Source organism: Choloepus didactylus, chromosome X, assembly GCF_015220235.1.
Source record: "Choloepus didactylus isolate mChoDid1 chromosome X, mChoDid1.pri, whole genome shotgun sequence".
In the NCBI taxonomy this organism is placed as follows: domain Eukaryota; kingdom Metazoa; phylum Chordata; class Mammalia; order Pilosa; family Megalonychidae; genus Choloepus; species Choloepus didactylus.
Genome location: NC_051334.1, coordinates 22,831,908 through 22,857,958, shown reverse-complemented (window position 1 = coordinate 22,857,958; position 26,051 = coordinate 22,831,908). Strand labels below are relative to the sequence as shown.

The following is a 26,051-nucleotide window of genomic DNA, read 5'->3' as shown; positions in this document are numbered from 1 at the left end:
GTTTCATACTTAAACCTGCAGATTAGGAAAATTCTACTTATGGAAGTAGAATTGCTCAGCAATTATACTTACAGGCAGTTTGAATATTCTCCAAAACAATGAATTCAGTGCAAGTTAAACTTACTGTCATCACTGAAGCATTTTTTTCTTTATCCATCTTATAAGCATTTCTCATTTTTTCAACTTTCAAAAGAGCTTTCTTGGATCGACGACCCAGATGTTTAATCTGACTTTTTTGTTTGTAGGGCCGATATAAAGGAGAGGTAATTGACGAGGGTGAAGGACACCTAGAAATATTTTGTATTATAGACAGAAAAATTGCAGAAAATAAAATTTAAATGTAAGGCAAGTTTCAAATTTTATTAAAGCATTCTCTAAAAAATATATAACAGACCTCAAAACTAGGAGCAATACTGCACTTAAGCTTTTAGGCCAAAGTTATAATTTCTGCTTGAGTTACTTGGCATATTTTTTTTCACTTGTTCATTTACTCTTTTTAAAAATTTTTTTATTTTAAAATAATTTCAGACTTACAGAACAGTTGCAAAAATAACACAAAACTCATACAGAGAACTCCAACATACTCCCCACCCAGACACCCTGATCCACCAACTTTCAACATTTTGCTGATTTGCCATTTCCTTTCTTTTTCTTTCTTCTTTCTTTTCCTTTCTTTTCCTTCCTCCCTCCCTCCCTCTCTCCCTTCCTTTCTTCTATCTATCTATCTTTCTAAACATTTGAAAGTAGGTTGTATGTATCAGGCTCCTTGAACACTTAATACTTCCATTAGCATAGTTCTTTATCTGTCACTTATGAAGGTGTATAGATTATGATGTTGACGATGATGATGATGAAAATTATAACACCTGATAACAATTTTAAATCAGCTTTTCTAAAAAAATACTGTGTTCTAGCTATTTAAATCTTTTTTTAAAAAACCATATACTAATACAAAAAAATTTAAATTTCATAATGACTGAAAACACAAGCTGTTTTTATTAGTCTTGGAATCAGACACAGTTGGTTTCATGCCCACATCGCCTTGGCCTTACCACTGCAGGGCACACAGGCCCAAATTCCAACTGCCAGCATCTGCATCACTCAGCCTGAGAGCTTTCTTTGAAAACAAGGGCCCATCTGCGCGCAAGGCCAAGAGTGCCTGAGAATGAATGCCTCTCCTCCTAAGCAACCCTTGACCGATGACTGATGAGTGTTGGTGTGTAAATACTCCCAACGCCCTTGCCTGCTGAGGGATAGCTCTGAGTTACAAGTTCTACATTGCCTCTGGCATTCCCAGGAGGGATTAAGCTCCTGTTACCCACAGTGGTAACTTGCTTGATAACACACCCTGTTTTGGCTGCCTTCTCTTCCCTTTTTCACTTCTCCAGCCCCCATCACTGTTCCCTGGAATCATCTTTTAGATAAACTGCTTGCACTTGAATCCCTGTCTTAGGGTTTGCTTCTGGGAGATCCCAAACTAGGACTGCATTCAAAGAAGACTTTATGAAAGTACTTTTTCCTCTTCAATTGATTTAGAATGTGACTATTCATTCGGCTCTTAAATGACTCATTCTTGGATAATTATTAGCATGAATCCAAATAGCAGGGAGCCTGGGGTTGCATATGGTGGCAGAGAAAATTACATTACTTATTTGACCTTGGTGGTGAGAGGGTCAAGTTATATATTCAGTTCTTATAAGGATGAGTTAGAGAAAATCTATTTCATGATGACAGACTGTGCCCTATATGAGGCCATCTGATCATAAAATAAATGAGCTAAATTTTGTTATTGGGTCAGCACCACTCATCTCTACTGGAAAAACAGTGTGTTTGCCCAACAGAGGGTCATTAGTGTCCTCTTCATGTACTAAGGGAGTATTTTTCATTTCAAATATGAGTGTGTGAAAATAAATTACCAACAGGTCTTCTTCAGTCTTATTATCTCTTTCTTTTTCTTAAGAAAGAAAGCATAATTTGTAAATAAGATAGGTTAGGTGAAACTTGATAAGGGAAAGAGAAGAATATAATTGGAGCAGTCATTTTCTGTCCATGTTGTTTCAGATAGATCACAATATACTCTATTTTGCTACAATATGCCTTTCTATAATGTGAATAGGCTCATATGCCATTGGTAAAGAAGGGAATAATATCAGTGTAATTCATATGCAATTTATCCTAGGCAAGGGGAGACAGAATAGCAAAAGTAGAATTATAACCTTCAGCAGAAAAGGAAAAAGCCCCCAGCAACATGTTGCATGGGCAATGGGACCCCTATTTTAATTGTATTTACAAAAATTAAAACTAGCACCTGTATGTATGGCTCTCTCTCCAGAGGACCCCCACTTCCTTACTCCACCACTCCCAGCTTGGGTGGCTCTTGGTTCTTGGCATGTTCACTTAAAAAGCAACCACATGTGGATACCTGAAACTATCAAACTACAACCCAGAACCCATGAATCTCGAAGACAGTTGTATAAAAATGTAGCTTATGAGGGGTGACAAGGGGATTGGGAAAGCCATAAGGACCACACTCCACTTTGTCTAGTTTATGGATGGATGAGTAGAAAAATAGGGGAAGGAAACAAACAGACAAAGGTACCCAGTGTTCTTTTTTACTTCAATTGCTCTTTTTCACTCTAATTATTATTCTTGTTATTCTTGTGTGTGTGCTAATGAAGGTGTCAGGGATTGATTTGGGTGATGAATGTACAACTATGTAATGGTACTGTGAACAATCGAAAGTACAATTTGTTTTGTATGACTGCGTGGTATATGAATATATCTCAATGAAATGAAGATTAAAAAAAAAAAAAAAGACATAATGCTGAGCAAAATAAGCCAGGCACAAAAAGAGAGATATTGTATGTTACCACTAATGTGAATTCTGTGAAAAATGTACAATGTTTTATACTGTAGAATGTAGGGGACCTAGAGATACCAATTAGTGGAGGGGGAATGATAATGTAATAAGAACAGATAAACTATGGAGGGTAATCTCAATGTTATGGGAATGCTCAGGAATGATTATGGTTTGTAAACATTCTTGGATATAGTAAGATCATGTTGGAAGCAATAGAGTTATTTTAGGTTTTTTTTTTCTCTTATTCCTTTGTTTTCTTAGGGGTTGTTAATTTTCTTGGGGTATGGTAGGAACATGTTGGAAGCAATGTAGTTATTTTAGATTATTTGTTTTTCTTACTCCTCTGTTTGGACATGGTTTATTAATTTTCTTGGGGTATGGTAGGAACATATTGGAAGCAAAGTAGTTATTTTAGGTTATTTGTTTTCCTTAATCCATTGCTTTGTTTGAAATGTTGTGGGGTTTTTTTGGTTGTTGTTTGCCTGTTTGTTTTTAATTTTTTGATAAACAAAGTTAAAAAATTGAAAAAAAATCAGTAGAAAAATGGGAGTAAAAACTAAATGACAAATAGGGTGGGATGGGGGGATGGTTTGGGTATTCTCTTTTCACTTATATTTTTTATTCTTATTCTGATTCTTTCTGATGTAAGGAAAATGTTCAGAAATAGATTGTGGTGATGAACGCATAACTATATGATCATACTGTGAACAGTTGATTGTATACCATGGATGACTGTATGGTTTGTGAATATATTTCAATAAAACTGAATTAAAAAAAAAAAAAAAAAAAAAAAAAAAGCAACCACATGGCCCAGGGTCCACTTCCACTACCTGCTCCAATTAGAGTTGCCAGCATTTCCACTCTATTGTTGTACATTTTTTAATATTTGCTGTGGTAGACTCTAGCCATACTGAATTGCTTGTCTGGTGGTCCAAGTTATCTCCCCAGGTACCAACTGTTCTTTTGTTAGTTCTCTGTTCACAAAGTTGCATCCATTTTGAATGCTCTGTCCCAACCCTATTTTCCCCATATGCCCCATTTTTATTATCTTTAATTAGCTATTTGGTAGAATGTGTACATATTCAGAAAGCCCCCAGTATTGTAACCCTGATGAAGGATCACTTTTACCTAACTTCAGAAACAATCCGTAGCTGATGCCGACGCATCTCTTCTGTTCGTGGTTTCTGTAATAGATACTTCAGTTCTTTTTGTAGTCGGCTTGAGATTATTCCAGACTCTGCATAATTGACTATGTCATACATTATCATTGTCCTGGGAATGTTTTCCAGGCTTAGTCTTCTCCAGTAGTTATTTCTGCCACCAGAACGTGCAGGGGTCTCATCCAGTAGACTAGAATACTAGATGGAAAAAACAATTGAGAATGATTTGTGGTGGTCACACAACATTGTGAATATACTAAATGCCACTGAATTGTTCACTTTAAGGTGGTTTATTTTATGTTATATGAATTTCATCTCAATTTTTAAAAAAAGAATAAGTGCTTGAAAAAGAAGAAAGAATGACTGGTTATGGGTGCTCTAAAATGTTTTTAGACACATTTCCCAAGGTTCCACTCAAATGTCCCTTCATCCAAAAAGCATTCCTTGACCACATCTCTGAACTTTATCAACATGTCTCTTCTAGGACTCTTATTACTGACCACTCACTGTTTTAATATCTGTGTATGTCTTATCTCTCCTGCTGGAAGGCAGGATCCCTGTACACAGTATCATGCACAAAGTAACACACTCACTAAGTACTGATTTAATGAATAAACATTTTATGGAAAATAAAACTGAGATAAATTACACTCACGATGAGTCTAAAAATTAATGATAATAGCTATGTTTCTACATGCCTGGTAGTGCTCATTATGACATGCTTAGGTTGAGAGGACCATTTGCACAAGCCTTTATAGAAATAATGAGTTCATCTCTGGCGCTAAGTGGTGAATTTCGCTATTTTCATTTGGAGTATTTATAGAAATCCCACTTTTCCTTATTTTTCAATTTAAAATGGTATTAAAGATACAAATATAATCAATTCAACATTATGAATATTTATCTAAGAGATAGGAATAGGGCAGGAGGAGCTTATAATGCTAGGAGAGGGAATGACACCTAGGCATTGTGGGTATATACTACATACACACACACACACACACACAGAGGCAGTACTTGTTTGCACTGCTTTGGCATGCATGAATTTCAATTACCACTATTTAGTCAAATAATACCAGTCCCCCAACAACACGGTTCAAATTTCAGTCACCATGGTATATTAACTGTGAGTAATAGCATAAAGTACAAACTTTGCTGCTAGCACTTCAGTCCACAGATGGCTATGTAAATAACAGATGCGCATCATGATCAATGACCAATCATGTTACTTCTTTCCAAGTCTGTTGGTGATTGGTCACTGCGCATCTGTTAGTTTACAGACAGCAAAGTGTATAGTTATGTTGACTCTGTGGCTCCCAGTGATAAACCCATGTGACATTTCACAAAAGTGGATAATCAAAAGAGGGAATTGGCTAGCAAAGAAATGAAAAGTGATAACGCCAGAAGTGAAATTTGAATCAAAGGTAAATGAGATTCTAGAAGAAACAGGTGACCGTGAGAATGCTGACACTGCCGTCATTCAAGAGGCTGTGGGTATGCAGCCAGAGGAACTTAGTGAAGGTGAACTTATTGACATAAATGAGGAAAACGGGTGTGACGAAAAGGATGAAGCTGTCCCAAAGGAAGCGACTCCGGCAAAACAAAACAAAATAAAACAAAAAAAACCCTTCACATTAAAGGAACTCTCAGACATATTTCACAACATCCAAAGTGTAAAGGATAAAATGTTAGGAGCTGATCCAAATTTAGATAGGAGTCTGACAATTTGGCAAGGCATAGAAAAGAGGCTCATTCTCTATCATAAGGTATATGACAAGAAGAAGAAAAGCACTGTCCAAACTACTCTTGATAAGCTGTTTTCTTAACGGTTTTATTGAGATTTATATACTACACAATTCACCCATTTAAAGTGTATAATTGAATGATTTTTAATATATTCACAGTTGATAAGTTCTTTACAAAGAAATAAAAAAAACTTTGCTTCTCATTGATTCTAATATTTTAAATTACAATGAATGAAATAAAAGTTTTACTATTATTTTTCATTTTCCTACACATTTATAGCAAACAGTAAGAGAGTGGCAAAATTTTTCAAAGGTCACCAAACAACTGTGACTTCTCCCACTGATTATTAGGATGGCTTTGCATGGCTTCAGCTTACATGGTCATTTTTATGGTCCTACTCTACCGTGCAAAGTGAGGACTGCCTGTATATTTTATTTCCTAAGAGTGCAGTAGTAAAATGTATAAGCATCCCAGAACTGTCAATGATCTGCTCTGCCACTTAATAGTTGTGTGACCTTGGTAAAGTTTATTTAACATCATTAAGCCTTGTTTTTCTCATCCATAAAAAGGGTCACCTAATTTACAAACTTGAAAATGAAAGGAGGTAAAATGCACATAAAGAGCTAAAAACAGTGCCTTTCCTATATAAGGGCTCAAGAAATATCAGCAATCATATCTTTCTCTTCTAATATGTCTATCTGGGGACACTTCTTTATGACATCAATCCTTGACATATTCACAGTCTGCAAGTATGTGACCCACACCCTTAGAAAAGATAGTAGGCATTCCTAGCCTACTTATTTCCTGGTTCAATTCCCTAATCTCATAAGCTAAGGTTCTAAAAGAAAGAAAACACAATTCTGAATTTCTAAGGCACTGCATTAATTTCATGTTTCATGCTGAAGCAAGTGAATAGTTATGGCCATATATTATTATGAGCTATAATTTTGAGATCCCTTGTTTCTTTAGAACTTGTAAAACGGGTAATAATAGTGTCCCTCTCAAGGTTCTTATGAGAATAAAAGGAGTTAGTATTACATATGCATTTGCTATTATTATTATTCAGGTGTCTAGTTTCAGTTTCCTAATCCAGCACTGCTCTCTACTGAGTTATGCAAACTAGAAACCTAGGAGCCATGCTAGACACCTTCCTTTAGCTTACCTCCCTGCCTGTCACCAAGGATCACTGCTTTTATTCTCTAATTATCTCGTGTCTCCAGTCGCACACCCCAAAACCAAGCTACCGCCATCTCTCCTAGGATACTGCAAGAGCCTCCATACTAGGAAAGGGCTCTTGCAGCTCTCTATTCCATTCTTTACACTGCAGCCAGAGTGATCTTTTCACTCATTAAATTAGATTGCCTTATTTCTTGAAACACCGCACCAGCTTCTCATTGCACATAGAATAAAGAAAAAAATGAACAGCTTACTATGGTCTAAAGGCCCTGCATAATGGATCTCTTACTAGCCCTCCAGCCTGACTGGATACCACACTCCTCTGTGCTCTCTCTCTTCTCCAGTCCCACAGATTTGCTTTCAGGCCCTGGCATCTCCTCCTGCCACAGAGCCTTTGCCTGGAGTGTCACCCCCAGACCTCAGCTCAGTCAGCACTGCCTCAGGGAGGCTGTGACACACATTGTTGACTGCCTGCCCAGCAACCACTCCCCACCTCTCCCTTGGTAGCGAGGCCCTGATTTATTTTTCAGGTATGGAATAACAATATGCTCAAGGAAGGAGGGCCCCAGCACATGAACCAGGACTGTTCTAAGCCAATCGTGGGAAATGATTCCATTTTCCTTTATCAGGGATTGGTTTAGCTGGAACATGTGATCCAGTTGTGGCCAATGGGACCTGAGGGGAAGTTTGTTAGGGGCTTGTGAGAAAGATTTTCTTTCTTAAGATAAAGAGAGAAGTATGCTTGGAGTTCCCAATCTTTCTGCCTTTGAATGTAGTTGAGTATGTGACAGTCATCTTATTACCATGTGGGAAAACCCAAGAGAAGTGTACAGAAGCTGACCTAGAACCATGATATCCCTGAGATGCTGAATTAGCTAGCCCAGGAACCACCTCTCTGGGTACTTCTAACATGGGATGATAAATGCCCTTAATTGTTTAAGCCTTCTGTAGTTGGGAATATTCCACTACTTGTAGCAGAAAACATCCATATGAAATCAGAACCCTCCCTTAGTAGATTAAGTCCCTGACATGCACCTTCTTAACACTAGGTATTTATTTTTGATTTATATAAAATTCACCATCTTAACCATTTTAAAACATACAATTCAGTGGTTTTAGTATATTCACACTGTTGCAAAACCATCACTACTAATTCCAGAATATTTCCTTCATCCCAAAAAGAAACTCTGTACCTGTTAGCAGTCATTCCCCAACCTCAACTCACCCCAGCCCTGGCACACAATAATCTACTTTCTGTCTCTATGGATTTGCTTATTCTGGATATTTCATATAAATGCAAGGCCACAATATGTGGCCTTTTGTGTCTGGCTTTTTTCACTTAGTATAATGTTTTTAAGGGTCATCCATGTTGTAGCATGTATCAGAACTTCATTCCTTTCTAGGGCTAAGTAATATCCCATTGTACATATATACCATATTTTGTTTATCCATTCATCAGCACTATGTATTTATTGAATTTATGATTTTTACATTTATTAGAATGATATTTGATTAATATCTGTTCCTTAAATTAGACTCTAAGCTCCATGAAAGAAATCATGTAATTTTTTTCCTCACTGTATTGCCAGCATCTGCCAAAATCTGACATATAGTAGATACTCAATAAAATTTTGTTAATCACTAAATGTATAAAAATAATCTTATTTAAGGCAAATTATTTAAAGTTGCCTTACCTCACAAAGGATTTGAAGAACTAGTTTTATACAGAGGATGTGATAATTTTCTATACAGGATCTTTAATAATTGAGGAGTAACTAGAGTACATAGACTTCCACGCTTCCCTTATTTAGAATTTTTACCAATGTAAGCCGTAACAGGAACACTGAAAATAGAATCTGAAGATCCAGGTATGTCAGTCCCAATTCTACTACTTACTATGAACTTGGGCAAGTCATTTAATCTCTCTGACTCCAGTTTTCTCATATAACACATTGGGGATAGTAAAACCTATCTCATAGGGTTCTTGTGAGGATTAAATGTAATAAATATGTGTGAAAGCACTTTGCATATTGTAAAGTACCATAGAAATATAATAGTGCTATTCAATAATTTAAAAGCAGCTCAGGGAAATTAGTTTTTGAATTCATAGAATTCATAGAATTTTTAGAAGTGATAAAAAAATAAGTTTTGTTTTCATGTCAGAAGCAGAGGAGCATCTTCAAGGATATAGCTGGGCAAAAGTTGGTGCATGTATTTCACTTCTCGGTATATACCCAGAAGATCTGAAAGCAGTGACACGAACAGATATTTGCACACCGATGTTCAAAGCGGCATTTTTCACAATTGCCAAGAGATGGAAACAATCCAAATGTACTTCAACAGATGAATGGATAAACAAAACGTGGTATATACACACGATAGAATACTACGCGGCAGTAAGAAGGAACGAGGTCATGAAACATGACAACATGGATGAACCTTGAAGGCATAATGCTGAGTGAAACAAGCCAGACACAGAGAGATATTATATGTTACCACTAATGTGAACTCAGTGAAAAATGTAAAATAAATGTTTTATATCGTAGAATGTAGGGGACCTAGAGATAGACAGCAACTAGTGAAGGGGGAATGATAATCTAATAAGAACAGATAAGCTATTAAGGGTAATCTTAATATTATGGGAATGCTCAGGAATGATTATGGTTTGTAAATTTTCTTGGGTATGGTAGGAACATGTTGGAAGCAATGTAGTTATTTTAGGTCATTTGTTTTTCTTATTCCTTTGTTATGGTTTGTTAATTTTTTGGGGGTATGGAAGGAACATGTTGGAAGCAATATAGTTATTTTAGGTTATTTGTTTTTCTTATTCCTTTGTTTTCTTTTGTTTGAAAATTTTTTTTAATTTTTTGATTAATAAATAGAAAAAAAAGTTGGTGCATGTGTATGGGCCAATAAAAATATCCCAGATGAAAAAAAGTGCTTTGGGGAAGAATTTAGTCAGTATAAGACTAAATTGGTGCAACATTTCCCAAAATCTAACTGTTCCTCCTGATATCCAGTCTTGACCTCCATTTTATTAAAAATTTTCCTTACCTCCCTGCTCAGTTCTTGGAGTTCACTGATGGCCTGTGAACTCCCAAGAGTTCAGTGTGGCAGACACTGCTAGTTGCTTATCTGACAATCCCCTTCTTGACAGAACACTGATTTCATTTAGGGTGGCAGAGCCCAGATAAATATTTGCTTAGCCTCTCCTGCAGGTAGGGGTGGCCCTATGAAACAGTTCTGGTCAATGAGATGTACCTAGAAGTCCACAGGAGGGCGATCCTTCCTAAACAGAAAGGCAAAACCTTCTTCCCTTCCCCTTCCTTCCTGCCTGGAACATGAATATGAAGTTGGATCTTATAGCTACTAGGGACAAACATCAGGATGAAAATCACCCACTATGGGAAGGTTGAATGGTGAGACAGACAGAGCCCTGCATCCTGAATGGCACTGCTGAATCTCTATACCAGCCCCAACTGCCTACTTTTAAACTTCATGATCAAACAAGATAAAACCTTACTATAAGCTCTAATTAGCTGAGTTTTCTGTATCTTGCTGCTGAACCCATTCCTAACCAAGACACCATCACCTTGGACTGCTTGTTATACTGTATCTTAGATTCAGTGCTAAACTTGTTATCCTCATGAATGGTACTGACTGCCTTAATCCTCCTCTTCATCTTCTGTCATATACATTTTAGGTCAAGTATAATTTTTCCCTAAAGTCTTTCTTATTATATAGAAACACTGTGACTTGCTCTAAATAAAATGTATGATCAGCAGCATATTAAAAGGATTATTTTCCATGTCCAAGTGCAATTTATCCCAGGAATATAAGGGTGGTTTAACATCAGAAAATCAATCAATGTAATATACATTAATAGATGAAAGAAGAAAAGACATATGATCATCTTGATTGATGCAGAAAAAGCATCTGACAAAAACCAACACCTTTTCATGATAAATATACTCAACAAACTAGGAATAGATGACAATTTCCTTATCATGAGAAAGGGCATTTATGAAAAACCCTAAGCTAACATCAATGGTGAAAGATTGAAGGCTTTCTCCCTGAGATCAGAAATAAAACAAGGATGTTTGCTTTTGCCAATTCTATTCAATGTTGCACTGGAAGTTCTAGCCAGAACAATTAGACATGAAAGAGAAATAAAAGGCATCCAAACTGGAAAGGAAGAGTAAAACTATCTCTATTTGCAAAATTAAGTGATCTTCTATATAGAAAATACTAAAGAATCCACACACATACACAAAAACTATTAGAGCTAATAAATGAATTCAACAAAGTTGCAGGATACAAGATCAGCACCCAAAAATCAGTTTCAAACAATCCAAAAGTTAAATTAAGATCCAGAAATGGAAAAACCCATCCTAAAATTCACATGAAATTTCAAGGAACCCTGAACAGTCAAAATAATTTTGAAAAAGAAGAAGACAGAAGACTCATACCTTCCAATTTCAAAGCTTACCACAAAGCAATAGTAATCAACAGGGTATGGTACTGGCATAAGGGTAGACCAATGGAAGAATTAAGGGCCCAGAAATAAACCCTCACACTGATGGTCAACTGATTTTTTGACAAGGGTGCCAAGACCATTCAATGGGGAAAGAACAGTCTCTTCAACAAATGGTGTAGGGAAAACTGAATACCCATATGCAAAAGAATTAAGATGTACCCTTACCTTACACCATATGCAAAAATTAACTCAAAACGAATCAAAGACCTAAATATAAGAGCTAAAACTATAAAACTCTTAGAAAAAAACGGGTAAATCTTCATGACCTTGGATTTGGCAAAGGTTTTTTTAAAAATGACACCAATAGTACAGGCAACAACAAAAAAAAAAGCTAAATTAGACTTCATCAAAATTAATAAATTTTGTGCATCAAAAGACACAATCAAGAGAGTGAAAAGAAAACACACAGAATGGGAGAAAATAGTTGCAAATCATGTGTCTGATAAGGGCTTAATATCCAGAATATATAAAGAAGTCTTACAACTTAACAACAAAAAAACAAACAGCCCAATTAAAAAATGGGCAAAGGACTTGAATAGACATTTCTCCAAAGAATATATACAAATGGCCAATAAGCACATGAAAAGATGCTCGACCTCTTTAGTCATTAGGGAAATAGAAATCCAAATCACAATGATAATACCACTTCATACCCCCTAGGATGACAATGAAAAAAACAGAAAATGACAAGTGTTGGCAAGGACGTAGAGAAATTAGAATCCTTGTATGTTGCTTGTGGGAATGTAAAATGGTGTAGCCACTGGGGAAAACAGTTTGGCAGTTCCTTAAAAAGTAAAACATAAATTACCATATGACCTGGCAATTCCACTCCTAGGTATATACCCAAGAGAATTGAAAACAGGGACTCAAACAGATACTGGTACACCAACGTTCATAGTAGCATTATTCACAATAGCCAAAAGGTGGAAACAACCCAAGTGTCCATCATCAGATAAATGGATGAACAAAATGTGATTTAGACACACAATGGAATATTATTCAGCCATAAAAAGGAAGGAAGTTCTGATACATGCTACTACATTACGTTAACTGAAAGAAGCCAGATACAAAAGGCAACATATTATATGATTCTATTTATGTGAAATATCTAGAATAGGCAAATCCATAAAGGCAGAAAGCAGATTAGTGGTTGACAGAGGCTGGGGGGACAGGAGTCAGGGAAGGAATGGGGAGTGAGTGCTTAATGAGTGCAAGGTTTCCTTGTGGGGAGATGAAAAGATTCTGGAAATAGAGGCTGGTGATGGCTGCACACCACTGTAAATGTGCTTAATGTCACTGAATTGTAAACTTTAAAATGGTTAAAATGGCAAATTTTATGTGTGTATTTTACAACAAAAAATGTATGATAATTTCTTCTTAGAGGATGGGGTTAGGAAGGCTTTTTGTTTGTTTGTTTTCCACATCTAAATCTAAGTTCTTTACTTGCATGTAATCTTGCATGACAATATCTATTTCATCACTTATTTTGAATCTCTGGAAAAGACATTCATCTTCCATAATTTGGCCGTAAAATTTCTTTTCCCCATTATTTTGCAAGCATCAACCACTGCCTATAAAGAGAATATGAAACAGACTTTAGAAACAGTAGTATAATAGCAATAATTATCAGCACACACTTTACATATTTTTTTCTGATAAATACATCAAGTATTATTTTTTCTAGCAGCTTGCTATTCAATAGAAAGACAGCATTTACAAAGAGAAGATTATATAGGGATTTTTAAACCACTTAAAATTGATTTCTATAGCCATATCTACATAGTTTTAAAATGTAGCCAGAGGAATAGCTGAGTCTACAATCCTTAGAGGACCACAGTTTTGTTATTTTAAATATTTTTTTCCTTTTAAAAAAAACAACAAAAAGAAATTTATATCATTCATGTTCAATGCAGAGAAAACTTCTCTGATGATTAAATGGGTTGCCCTACAAACTGCAATGAAAGGTGTTGCTGGGACTAACTCATTTTTGTGTGTTAGCTAATACACCACCCCCAAGCAGAAACAGATGTGAGGTTATCTAGTACGTTTCAGATTGCTTAGGCCTCTCTCTCCCTTAGATTTCATTCTCAGTATCAAAGAGTATCAAACAAAGGATTTTTTTTTCTGCCAAACGAACATTTTGTATTAAAGGAAAGCACCTAAAGCACCTAAAAGGGCAGAGATAGAAGAATCACAGAAAATACAGAGGTTTAAATCTCGTCTGGCTCTATTTGCATCATACCCTTCTTCCACCTATACCTATCCCTGTGCTAAGAACTATACATAGACTGTGAGTAGCGACTTAAGTACCTCCCACCCTCTTTCCCACCCCTCATAAGTATGTGCTGACTCTTCTAACACATATTATATTATGTATCTGTGCTTCTTGCCACAAAGCGTATGCTTGAGTGGAGGGAGCCTGGCATAGATGAAAATTCTTTGACTCCAGACCAGTTTCTCTTTGTCCTTCATATCTCAGAATGTGATATTTGTGAAATTATGGGAACTCCGTGTTGAAATGCTGATACAAGGTCATATTAGCAGTGGTTGAGGCAGGATTGAAACTCAGAATCTCTGTTCTTTACTTAATACACAATACAATAGCAAGTCTTAATGTATTTTCTATTCCAATTCTCACTTTTGTTATCCCGAATATTCCTTTTTATTTATTTATTTTTAAATTACAAAGCTTAGAAGATCACAGACACCCATGGAAACTGAAAAGGAAGAAAACATTCAAATGGCTGTAATTTTATTCCTATTACATTAAATTGAAGGGACATAAACAATTTACTAAAAATGTGACACTGAGCCTTCCTTTAAGTAGATTATTTTTGCTTCCGTTTTCAATAGTTTATTTATACACTATGCATCAAAAGAAAAGGCAGTATTGGTAAGCATCTACAGTATGCTTTCTTGTAATTAATTTCTCATGGATTCTAATAAACCATCCTCACAGTGACATCAAAGGTAAAAAGCAAATAATTGTATACTGACCAGGTATGAAAAGCAAATTTCTGCTTTATGAATTTTTTTAGGTATAACTATCTTTTTACTTTAGCTCAGTTCCTCCTTACTCTACCCTACTTGGCCACCACCAATCTCTAATCTCTCTAAGCTCCAGTTTCCTTATTTGTAAAATTCCTCAGCTGTATGGCTCAGCTGTGTCTAGCCCATTCCAGTCCCTCAGCTAAAGACAGACATGCCCACTTTTGAGAGGGGTTTGGAAAAAGTCTGCCATCCAATGGCCAACATGTAGAGATCCTCTTTCTCGGACATCTGTCATATATGGCCAGATTCAGGAAAGTACTTCTGAATAGATAGGAAGGGTTGCTGAAAGAAGAACCTAGTCCCAGGAGAAAGGGAATGGCAAACACTAGGCAAGGATTCAAGGACACCAGCAATCAGACTAGGATTCAAGAGGCAGGTTCCATTCTTAGTGGGGGACTCTAAGGGTCAAAGTGTGTCGGGGGCCAAATCGCCACATCCTAAACCTGATGGCAAGGCCTCAGGTTCAACAGAAAACATTACTGTGGATGTGCCGCACGGCGGCAGGCGTGGCCCCTCGACGGATCCTGGCAAAGCCTACCACCGATGGACTATTGCAATGCTGATTCTTTTAATCTTTGTGCTTCTGCTTTCTCTTTTTCTTTGCTAATGTTATTATTCGGGATATACTCTGGATAATAATCAAAGATATGACAAAGTGTTGGGCACCTTCCGATGATTTTACCTTTCGATGAACCCCCTCCTCCACCTATGAGAAAGCAGCCACCCCGTTTAGCCGCCTGAAGCCCCCTTGCCCCTTTCCAGACATCCTCCTTTACACAAGTTCCCCCTTTGACATCCAAAAATATTTCACTGAGAAAGCGATTAGAAGGCCAAAGCAGAAGCAATGTAAACCACGTAATTCATCACCCGGTTCCTTGACAGGCCCCGTTGTTTGCCGAGGTTAGAACTGAATCAGGGTCAACACGCTCCACTAGTGCCTAATGGCTGGCCTCGGGCAGCCAGAGCATACAAGAAATTCTTTGGGCACCCACCCCACGGGCTTATGGTACGAGAGTAGTTCCTCGTATGAGCCCACAGCTAATTTACTTTAGGTACAAAAACAAGCCCTTCTAAATAATTAAAAATAGCCAAAACAGAGATCATTACTGAGAACAAGGAAGAATATTATGAGGAACTTGGAAGGTCTGCACCGGAACAGAGTTGTCTTAACATAGGGATGAAAACACACACTGCTCGGTCCCCCCGCCCTGTTCGGACGCCAATGTCCCCTGGAATTGAGTAACAATGGTTTTGTGATTTATATGCTGTGCTTGCCAGCTCTCACCCGCGTGATCCAGGTGCAGAGCTTATGTAACTTTGAGCTATAAAAGAAAATCACTTTTTCATTAAAATTGTCGGAGCCCTGAGCTTCGTCCCAGACACTTTGCGTGTCTGTCTCCTTCCTTGCTGCGCCGACGCCGACCCCCACTTTAGGACCCTGTCACGTTTGCTGAGGCAGGACCTCGGCAAAAGTGGGGGCAGCTCTAAATCTGATAATTCCCCTGAGACTCAGAATCACTGTGGCCTGGAAGCCCCAACAGCTACTTGCTGGCCTAGATCCACACCTGGTCATGAACGTTACTCTAACATCTCAAGTCACTTCTCCAGCCCTGCTGGAAATTCTCACTTATAAAGGTAGTAATAACTGGTATCCCTGCAATGGAACAGAATTTCTTGGTTTGGAACAGTTCAGTTATAGACAGACTCAGAACAAATAAAACCACTACAACCATTGGTGTTGTTTCCAACCTCTAAATCTGTACAGTATAGTATCTACATTAAAGAGTTTATGAGAATTAAATGAGATTATGCACACAAAATGTTTATCATACTTGATAGACAGGACATGCTCAACAAGTGTAGCTATTATTAATGAAACTGTTACTCCTTTTTTACATAAATGACCAGTCCTCAAAAATAACAGGGATTTTCAACTTAAAACAACAGTTGCTGAATGTCAATGTTTAAGAATTTTCGATTACCCAGAGGTGTTTCAGGTCATCTTGTGGGGGAGGGGTGGCATTATGTTAGGGCAGTGCTTGTCAAACTGTAAAGTACCTAGGATTACCTGGGGGTCTTATTAAAATGCAGATGCTGATTCATTGGGTCTGGGGTTTGGCCTAAGATTCTGCATTTATATCAAGCGCCCAGGGGATACCAATGCTGCAGGTCTGCAGACCACACTTTGATGGACCAATGGAAGGGACAACCTTCTGTAAATAAGCATTGCTCAGAAAATAGATTATCGAAGTAGATAACTAAAACCAGATATCTTTCTACCACACCTACACCACCTGACAGCAAGGACCAGCTCACATAGCACGTGCCTGATAAATATTTGTTGAATAACTCAAAGGAATTCCTGGCCTAATAGTAAGTCTGGTCCAACTGGAGGTGTATGACCTAGAGGAAAGTGGATGGGTATAATAAATAATAAAAGCATCACCTAACATTAATAAATGTTCATTATATGCTAGGCACTTTGTAAGCATTAACTCATCTAACCCTCATGAAATCAGAACCCTCCCTTAGTAGATTAAGTCCCTGACATGCACCTTCTTAACACTAGGTATTTATTTTTGATTTATATAAAATTCACCATCTTAACCATTTTAAAACATACAATTCAGTGGTTTTAGTATATTCACACTGTTGCAAAACCATCACTACTAATTCCAGAATATTTCCTTCATCCCAAAAAGAAACTCTGTACCTGTTAGCAGTCATTCCCACATATGATGTAGGAACCATCATAAAGAAACTGGAACTTGGAGAGGTTAAATACCTTATCTCAAAGCCTCAGCTGATGGGTAGTGGAGTCCAGTATTTGAAGCCAAATCTGTCTTCACCATAGCCTGAGCTCTTAAGCTCTATGCTAAAAAGCACCTCAACTGCATGTTGCCTCACATCTCTCAAATGAGACCACAGAAATGGGAGGTGAGGAAGCACTAGAAGTGGTTATGTACAGTCCTACCACCACATTAAAAAGTGAATCTCCAACAAATTTTCACTATTTTCATTAGTTCTATTGCCCAAAATTCTCTTGCATACCATATGCTGATCTGCTTTTGCTTCTGATCTTGTTACTCTTTTGAGTGGGGGGGTCACAAATCATTTTAGTAATTTCCTTGATTCCAAGATGTCGCTGATCACAATATAACATTTAATAACAACTTCTTCATATTTTGAGAAAAAGAAATATTACCATCCTAAATGTAGATATCATTTCTGAGATTCTCCCTTATTTCAGAAATGTTAAAATGTAGGGAAATTCAACAAATTAACTCAAAATGGATGACACCTAAATCTAAGAGTTAAAACTGAAAAACTCTTAGAAGAAAACATAGGAGTAAATCTTTGTGACCTTAAATTAGGCAATGATTTCTTAACTATGAAATCTGAAGCATAAGCAATAAAAGAAAAAATAGATAAATTGGACTTCATCAAAATTAAAAACCTTTGTGCTCCAAAGAAAGTGAAAAGACAACCCACAGAATGGGAGAAAATATTTGCAAATTATATATCTGATAAGGGTCTGATATCCAGACTAAAGAAAATAAAAAGATAACTCAATTTTTAAATGGACAAAGGATTTAAATAGATGTTTCTCCAAAGAAGATATACAAATGGTCAATAAACACATGAAAAGATGTTTAACATCACTCATCATTAGGGAAATGCAAAACGAAATCAACAAGATAGCACTTCACATCCTAGGACGGCTATAATAAAAAACACAGACAAAAACAAGTGTCAGTGAGGGTGGTGAGAAATTGAAACCTTCATGTATTTCTGGCAGGAATGTAAAACGGTGCAGCTACTATGGAAAACAATTTGCAGTGCCTCAAATTGTTAAGCAAAAAGTTACCATATGACCCAGAATGCCAATCCCAGGTATATACCTATGAGAACTGAAAACATATTGTGCAGGTTTGGATATATTATGTCCCCCCCAAAAGCCATATTCTTTAATGCAATCTTGTAGGGGTAGATTAGGGTTCTGATTAGGGTGTGACCTCTTGATTGAATGTTTCCATGAAGATTTGACCCCACCCATTCAGAGTAGGTCTTGATTAGTTTACTGGAGTCCTTTAAAGGGCGCTCACACAGACCATCTGAGAGAGACTTCTGGAGAGAGGCTTGCTGATTCTTTGAGATGCTAACCCAGAGTTTGCTCCGGAGAAGCTCAGAGAGGAAAAAACACCCGAAGAGCAGCTGAGACTTTTGGAGGGACGCTTGGGAGCTGAGAAAGATGCTCAGAGATGCTTGGAGTTGCAGACAGAAGGACGTTTGGAGATGCTAAGCTAAGGATGCACAGGAGCTGAGAGAGGAGCTGAAACACAACCTGGGATCAGCAGACACCAGCCTCGTGCCTTCCCAGCTAACAAGAGGTGTTCTGGATGCCACTGGCCTTTCTTCAGTGAAGGTATCTTCTTGTTAATGCCTTAGTTTGGCCACTTTTTTGGCCTTAAAACAGTAACTTTGTAGCCTAATAAGCCCCCTTTATGAAAGCCAATCCATTTCTGGTATTTTTGCATAACAGCAGCATTAGCAAACTGGAACGAACAGATTTGTCTATGCAAAAACTTGTACATGAATGTTTATAGCAGCATTATTCATTATAGCCAAAAATTGGAAACTACCTGAATGTCCATCAACTGGTTAATGGACAACTACAATGTGGTATAAATAAAGAATGGAATATTATTTGGCAATAAAAAGGAATAAGAACTGATACATGCTACAACACGGATGACCCTTGAAAACATTATGCTAAGAGAAAGAAGCCAGACATAAAAGATCCCAATTTGTATGATTCCATTTATATGAAATGCCCATAATAGGCAAGTATATAGAGATAGAAAGTAGATTAGGGTTGCTAAGAGCTGGGTGGGGTGAATGGGGTTTCATTTTGGGATGATGAAATATTCTGGAATTAGAGTGGTGATCGATGCAGAACCTTTCTGAATATACTAAAATACACTAAATTGTATGCTTTAAAAAGGTGAACTTTATGGTATATAAATTATGCGTCAATAAGGTTGTTTTTTAAAATATGTAGAAAATACATTTTAGAATCAAGAAAAGATTATATATATATATATATATATTTTTTTTTTTTCATTTGGAGCTTATCTTATTCCAAAGAGGATTTGAACCAGCTGAAAGACCATTTCTAAACCTCACCAAAGAGTGAGGAAGGTAATCCTTAGCTGATTCTCTCTTTTTAAAAGTTTTATTTAGATATAATTCACATGCCATATGTATATTTGACATATGTATATACCCATGAAACCATACCCACAATCAATATAGTGAACATATCCATCTTGCCCCAAAGTTTCCTCCTGCCCCTATGTAATCTCTCTTTCCACCTTCTTCCCCACCCCCAGGCAACCACTGATCTTTCTGTCACTACAGATGAGTTTGCATTTTTTAGAATTTTATATAAATGGAATCATGCAGTATCCTTTTTTTTTTTTTGGTATAGTTTCTTTCATTTAGGATAATTATCTTCAGATTCATTCATGTTGTTGTATGCATCAATAGCCTGTTCCTTTTTATTGCTGAGTAGTATTCCATCTATTGATGGACATTTGGGTTATTTCCAGTTTTGGGCAATTACAAATAAAGAACATATAATGGACATTCATATACAGGGCTTTGTATCACTTCTCTTGGGCAAATACCTATGAGTAGAATGACTGGGTCCTATGGTAGGTGTATGTTTAACTTTTTAAGAAACTGCCAAATTGTTTTCCAGAGTGGTTATGCCATTTTACATCCCCAACAGCAGTGTACGAGAGTTCCAATTCCTCTACATCCTCACCAGTACTTGGAATGATCAGTTTTTTTAATTTTAGCCATTCTAGTGGGTATATAGTGGTATCTCATTCTGGCTTTAATTCGCATTCCCTTAATGACTAATGATGTTGAACACCTTTCCCAGAGCTTATTTGCCATCCATATACCTTCTTTGGTGAAGTACCTATTCAAATCTTCTACACATTTTTAAAAATTGGGTTGTTTTCTTATTGAGTAGAAAGAATTATTTGTGTATTCTAGACACAAGTTAGATGTAGGTGATGCAAAGATTTTCTCCTGGTCTATGGCTTACTTTTTCACTTTAACAAGTGTCTTTTGCAGAGCAAAAGTTCTTAATTTTGATAAAATCCTATCTGTTGATTTTTTCTTTTATATTTCATGCTTTTTGTATACTACTTAAGAAATCTTTTCCAAACCCAAAATCACTAAGATTTTCTCCCATGTTTTCTTCTCAAAGTTTTGTCATTTTAGCTCTTACACTTAGATGTATTTATTATACATTAAGGTTAACTTTTCTGTTGGATGTGAGATAAGGATCAACATCCTTTTTTTTCCCATATGGCTATCCAATTGTTCTAGCAGGATATGCAATGCCTTGGCACCCTAGACAAAAATCTATTGATCATCTATTTGTGGGCTTACTTCGGAATTCTCTATTCTATTCCATTCATCTATATGTGTATCTTTATGCCATTATTGTACTACCTCAATGACTGTACCGTTATAATAAGTCTTGAAATAAGGTTGTATAAGTCCTCAAACTTTGTTCTTCAAAGTTGTTTAGGCTATTCTTTATCTTTTCATTTGTTTTGCTTTTTGTTTTTTATGAACCATGAGAAATGCAGTTGGAAAATGACAAGAAAATGAAACTAGAAATGGAAATAAGAACGAGGGAAAAGACAGAACAACAAAAATCTATGAAACTCCCCTCCTTTATAAGTGAACTCAGATTAAACATCTGAACGAGCTACAACTGACTCACTTCTTTCATATTAAGGAATAAGTTACCTTATAGATATTGAATCAGTTTAAAAAACAAAATATCTAAATTCAAAGAACAAAGGAGTTGAATAAATTTATAGTGAGAAAAATTCCACTTTTGAAAGTTTTCTATCAACAATGAATCCAACTGTTACCAGTTTGTTCTGAAGCTGAACTAAATGGGAAAAGGAACTCTATATGGTTTTCTTCAAGTTTGGTAGATTCTGGTCATTTAAAACCCATTATAATGCTTGGTGAAACACTCAAGCTGAAAAGTACAATCATGTTTTTATAATAAGAAAAAATAAACTAAAAAATCTATTTGTGTGTATATTTTCTGGGGGAAAAAATGAAGGATACATAGCAAACTAACAATGATTACCCCAAGAGAGTGAAAGTTGGAGCGCAGAGAAGAGAGGTATGTTTTCTTATTTCTATCTCTGGGCTATTTCCATTTTTTTTTGATTCATCAGTTCTTTGTAATTTAAACAAAAATTTAAGTTATTAGACAGAATTTTAATGAGTTTTAATATACACACAGTGATTTTTAGTCACTGTCTAAGGTTCTCATTTGTTCAAGCCTGGGCATGGCAAAGGCTGGCAGGAGCAGACCCAGGACAATTTCTGTTCTTGGAAAAGCCCCATTATCTAACTTCAAAAATGTAAATAATTGTTGACATTTTATGGGGACAATTGTAAGTTATTCTATAGATAAATGTCACATGGATTTATTCCTCAAATTGTGTAGGGTAAACACATACTTTGGCATTTGAAGTCAATCTTAAGATTATTAATGTTAAATTTTCTCTGATACGGCCCGAGACACAGATAAAAACAGTCCGTTTTCCTCGATTCTTCAGAGTCAATGCTGCACATGCTAGATCTCATCAGAAACTGCCAGGCTGTGTGGTCTTCTATCCTGAATACAGGCTAGCACTGATGATTTAAGATGGGTCATATTTTTCATATAAAATAGTTCCAGAAGGGGAAGCCTGCTGTGGCTACAGAAAAAGAAACCCTTGATGTTTGGCTTATAAAAGGCTAAAAATGAGAATGCACACTTTATTTTTACCCAATTATAGTCATGTACAAGGGTCAAAGAAGTAAAACCTATGCTCTAGATCCTTGCTATTACGAGTGTGGCCCATAGACCAACAGCATCGGTAGCACCAGGGAGCTCCTTAGAAATGCAGAATCACAGGTACCACTCCAGACCCACTGAGTCAGCACAATTGCATTTTAACAAGATCCACAGGTGATTCCTGTGCGGTAGGCACAATTATGGTGAATATTTATGAAACATACACATATGGTTGGAATTCATGTAAAAAGGAATATTTTAAAAGTTCATTTTCAATAGTATAATCCAGCACATTTTTTTTCCTAAATACACTATCAGAATTAAGGAAATAATGCTAAAATTCCATTAAAAAAATTGCATCAATCATTCTGCATAATTTAAAAGCTCTGACCAATAGGCTACTTCAGTCCATTATTAACAAACCAAAATTTTAAATCAAAGGAAACGAATGGATATTTTATAGGGCCTCTTTATAAGTACTTCATTTCAAATGTTTTTTAGCTAGTAAATAAAATACTTGGAAACTCGGGTGTCTAAAGAAAAACAGTATCTGTCTGGTGGGCTGTTGAAGAGTGAAATAAGAGTCTGAATACTCTGAATTCAATTCAGATGCTGCATATATGTTAAGAAGCTAAATTAGTATAAAATGTATATTATGAAACATCACCTCACTTGATGGCTTTAATATTTTTTTTCCACTAAAATACTTGTAACCATGACCTTCGGTATGAAGAAAAATTTTAAACACGATGAAAGGTGGAAATATCTCACCACTAAATCTGAAATAAAGACCAAAAATTAGTCATTTGGCATCAGTTACTTCTCCCATTTGTAATTAAGATAGCTCAGATAGTTACTTGTTTGCAGGGTAAAGGTTATGCCAAAACATATAAAAGACCTGGCAATGAAATGGATTACAGAGGATGAAACATCCACAATTTTGTGTGCTCACAACTATTCTCATATATGGTTATACTGGACACATACTGGGAGATGAGAGTTACTCTCAAGGCAACTTTTGTCAAGAGTCATGCCTCAATTTCTTCACATAAAAAATGTAAATAGAAACAATACATTTACTTTGCAATTATACCGAGAAGTTATGAGGTCTTAAAAAAGTAAATATCTAAGACTTCTCTATATAAACTTAGTACTTCTTGAAATAAATCATGATAGAAACATTACCTGAATCTGACCTTACACTTCATGCCAGGATCTTTAACAAGCTCAGCCTCTAAAGGGCTCACTTTCTTCAGTATTTCATGTGTCACACAATGTTCCTGAAATAGAAGGTGGTGCTATGAACAAAAGTGGTACCCTGCCTAGACATAATTTATTGAATATAACAGAGGCAGTATGGTAAAGAGAATAGTACACTGGACTTGGAGTCCTGAAGATCTGGGTTTGAGTCTTCACTTCACCATTTAACATTTGCATAGTCCTGAGTCAGTTACTTAATCTTTTTGCCTCCTCCCCCAAGTTTGGGTATGTGTCCCTCCTTGAGATCCCAGGCACTGTTCTTTCTCTATGACAGCACTTTTTTTTTTTTAATCTTCATTTTATTGAGATATATTCACATACCACGCAGTCATACAAAACAAATCATACATTCGATTGTTCACAGTACCATTACATAGTTGTACATTCATCACCTAAATCAATCCCTGACACCTTCATTAGCACACACACAAAAATAACAAGAATAATAATTAAAGTGAAAAAGAGCAATTAAAGCAAAAAAGAACACTGGGTACCTTTGTCTGTTTGTTTGTTTGTTTCCTTCCCCTATTTTTCTACTCATCTATCCATAAACTAGACAAAGGGGAGTGTGGTCCTTATGGCTTTCCCAATCCCATTGTCACCCCTCATAAGCTACATTTTTATACAATTGTATGACAGCACTTTTTACAATGTATTGTAATTACTCATAAACTTGTCTGTATCTCCTAGTAGACTGTAAGCTTTATGAAGGTAGGGACAGAATCCTTCTGGTTTACCATTGTATCCCCAGCATCTAGTATAGTGCCATCTAGTATAGTTGATATTGTGTGAATCACTATAAAATGATGATACCAGTCACATTACAAGCTTTTAAGCACCTTTTATGTACCAGATACTTTGTTAGGTGCCTTATACAAATAACCTCATTTAATCCTTATACCTCAGCAATATTATTAAAATGTTATCATTCTCATTTTATAAATAAGAATGACGAGGCTCAGGGAGTTTTAGTAACTTACCCAAAGGCATACAGGTAGTAAATGGGGAAGCCAGGATTCAAACTGAGATCTGCTTGACTCTAAAACTGCCCACTCTTTCCCCCATATGATTCCACCCATGGAACCACACACCTTTATGCCCATGACAATCACATAATAATGTACACTAAAGGACTTTTAAAATGACAAAGTGTTATTAATGTAAGGTAGTAACATGAAGAGTTAGGATGACAAATGAAGAAAAAGAATTTCCTTATTTCTGTTGCTAAAAGTGTCTAAAATTTACAGTGAAACTAGTATATGATAATTAAATATAAGCTCCATATGTGAAGACAATGGAAAATGGACCTGAAATAATAGTTTACTTCGGTGAGTTTTCTCTGAAGTATTCTGCTTTTACTGACATCAGAAATAGGTCTGTGGGTCATCAGATGGTTAACAAGTGTACACATTGCTCAGGCCTCATGATTTTTCAGCTCTGCTAAAATTCCCTTGATGTGACTATCACTTAATAATAGGCTGCTGGAATTATGGGTCATCTTTTTAGGAGCATATTTGGTACTAAACCAAGGGAGGCTAGGGTTGCCAGAATTGTTTTTTGGGAGAAGGAGAGCATGTGAATTTTTATTTTTTACTCAAATAGGATGATATTACTAATACTGTCCTGCACTTGCCTTTTCACTAATGAGATATCTTTCTACTGCAGAATCATGCTAATTGCTGCAAGGTTTAAAACTATGAAAGCAACAACATTTATTTAACTAGCCTCCTATTGATGAACATTATATGGTTTTTTTTTTGTAGTTACAAACAATGCTGCAATGAAATTGTACATATATTGTAGAATGGATTCCTAGAAATGAAATTGCTGAGTAGAAGGTAAGGGCACTTTTAATTCAGAGATGTTTATTATTGGAAGATCATTGTCTCATACCCTCAAATAAGAAATACATTATTTTTTGTTTTTTTTAAACTAGTATATTATTTTCAGAAAAAAAACTAACAGTAATCCATGTTAAAAATAAATTCCAGAACCCCATGCAGTATCATTAGATCCAAATAGAAGAGATAAAGAAGCAATATATTTTGTTTTTAATTAACAGATCTTTTAGCATGATAATTAAATGCCAGAGAAAATGAAAGCAAAATACATACCGCTGCACAAATTGTGTGTTTTAGCAGTTGAAATATTACTTTGTCCACGTGAGCTAACCAAGCTCTCTGTATCATTTGAGCTGACATATCTTCATTAATTCTGAGAGAGAGAATGAGGGAGAGGGAGAAGGAGGAGGGAGGAAGGAGGAGGGAGGAAGGAGAGGGGGAGATATTAATATTTATAAAGTCATTTTCATTTTCCTAAAATCTTGGAGAACTCTGAATTTATGCTTCCTCCTCCTGTACCTCTCCAACCCCC

General features: G+C 36.3%; 2 protein-coding genes across 2 annotated transcripts in view; both read right to left on the bottom strand.

Annotated features, from left to right (window-relative positions):
• The window catches only part of LOC119523721 (zinc finger X-chromosomal protein), a 725,297-nt gene that overhangs the window by 307,739 nt on the left and 391,507 nt on the right, over window positions 1–26,051 (bottom strand). The gene's annotated exons all lie outside the window — the stretch shown is intronic.
• Window positions 1–26,051, bottom strand: part of CXHXorf58 (chromosome X CXorf58 homolog) — a 40,129-nt gene that overhangs the window by 800 nt on the left and 13,278 nt on the right. The window contains 7 exon segments of the mRNA XM_037822130.1: window positions 125–287; window positions 3,989–4,218; window positions 12,923–13,026; window positions 13,029–13,050; window positions 23,086–23,197; window positions 23,604–23,698; window positions 25,793–25,892. Coding sequence (XP_037678058.1) covers window positions 125–287; window positions 3,989–4,218; window positions 12,923–13,026; window positions 13,029–13,050; window positions 23,086–23,197; window positions 23,604–23,698; window positions 25,793–25,892 — 826 coding nt within the window.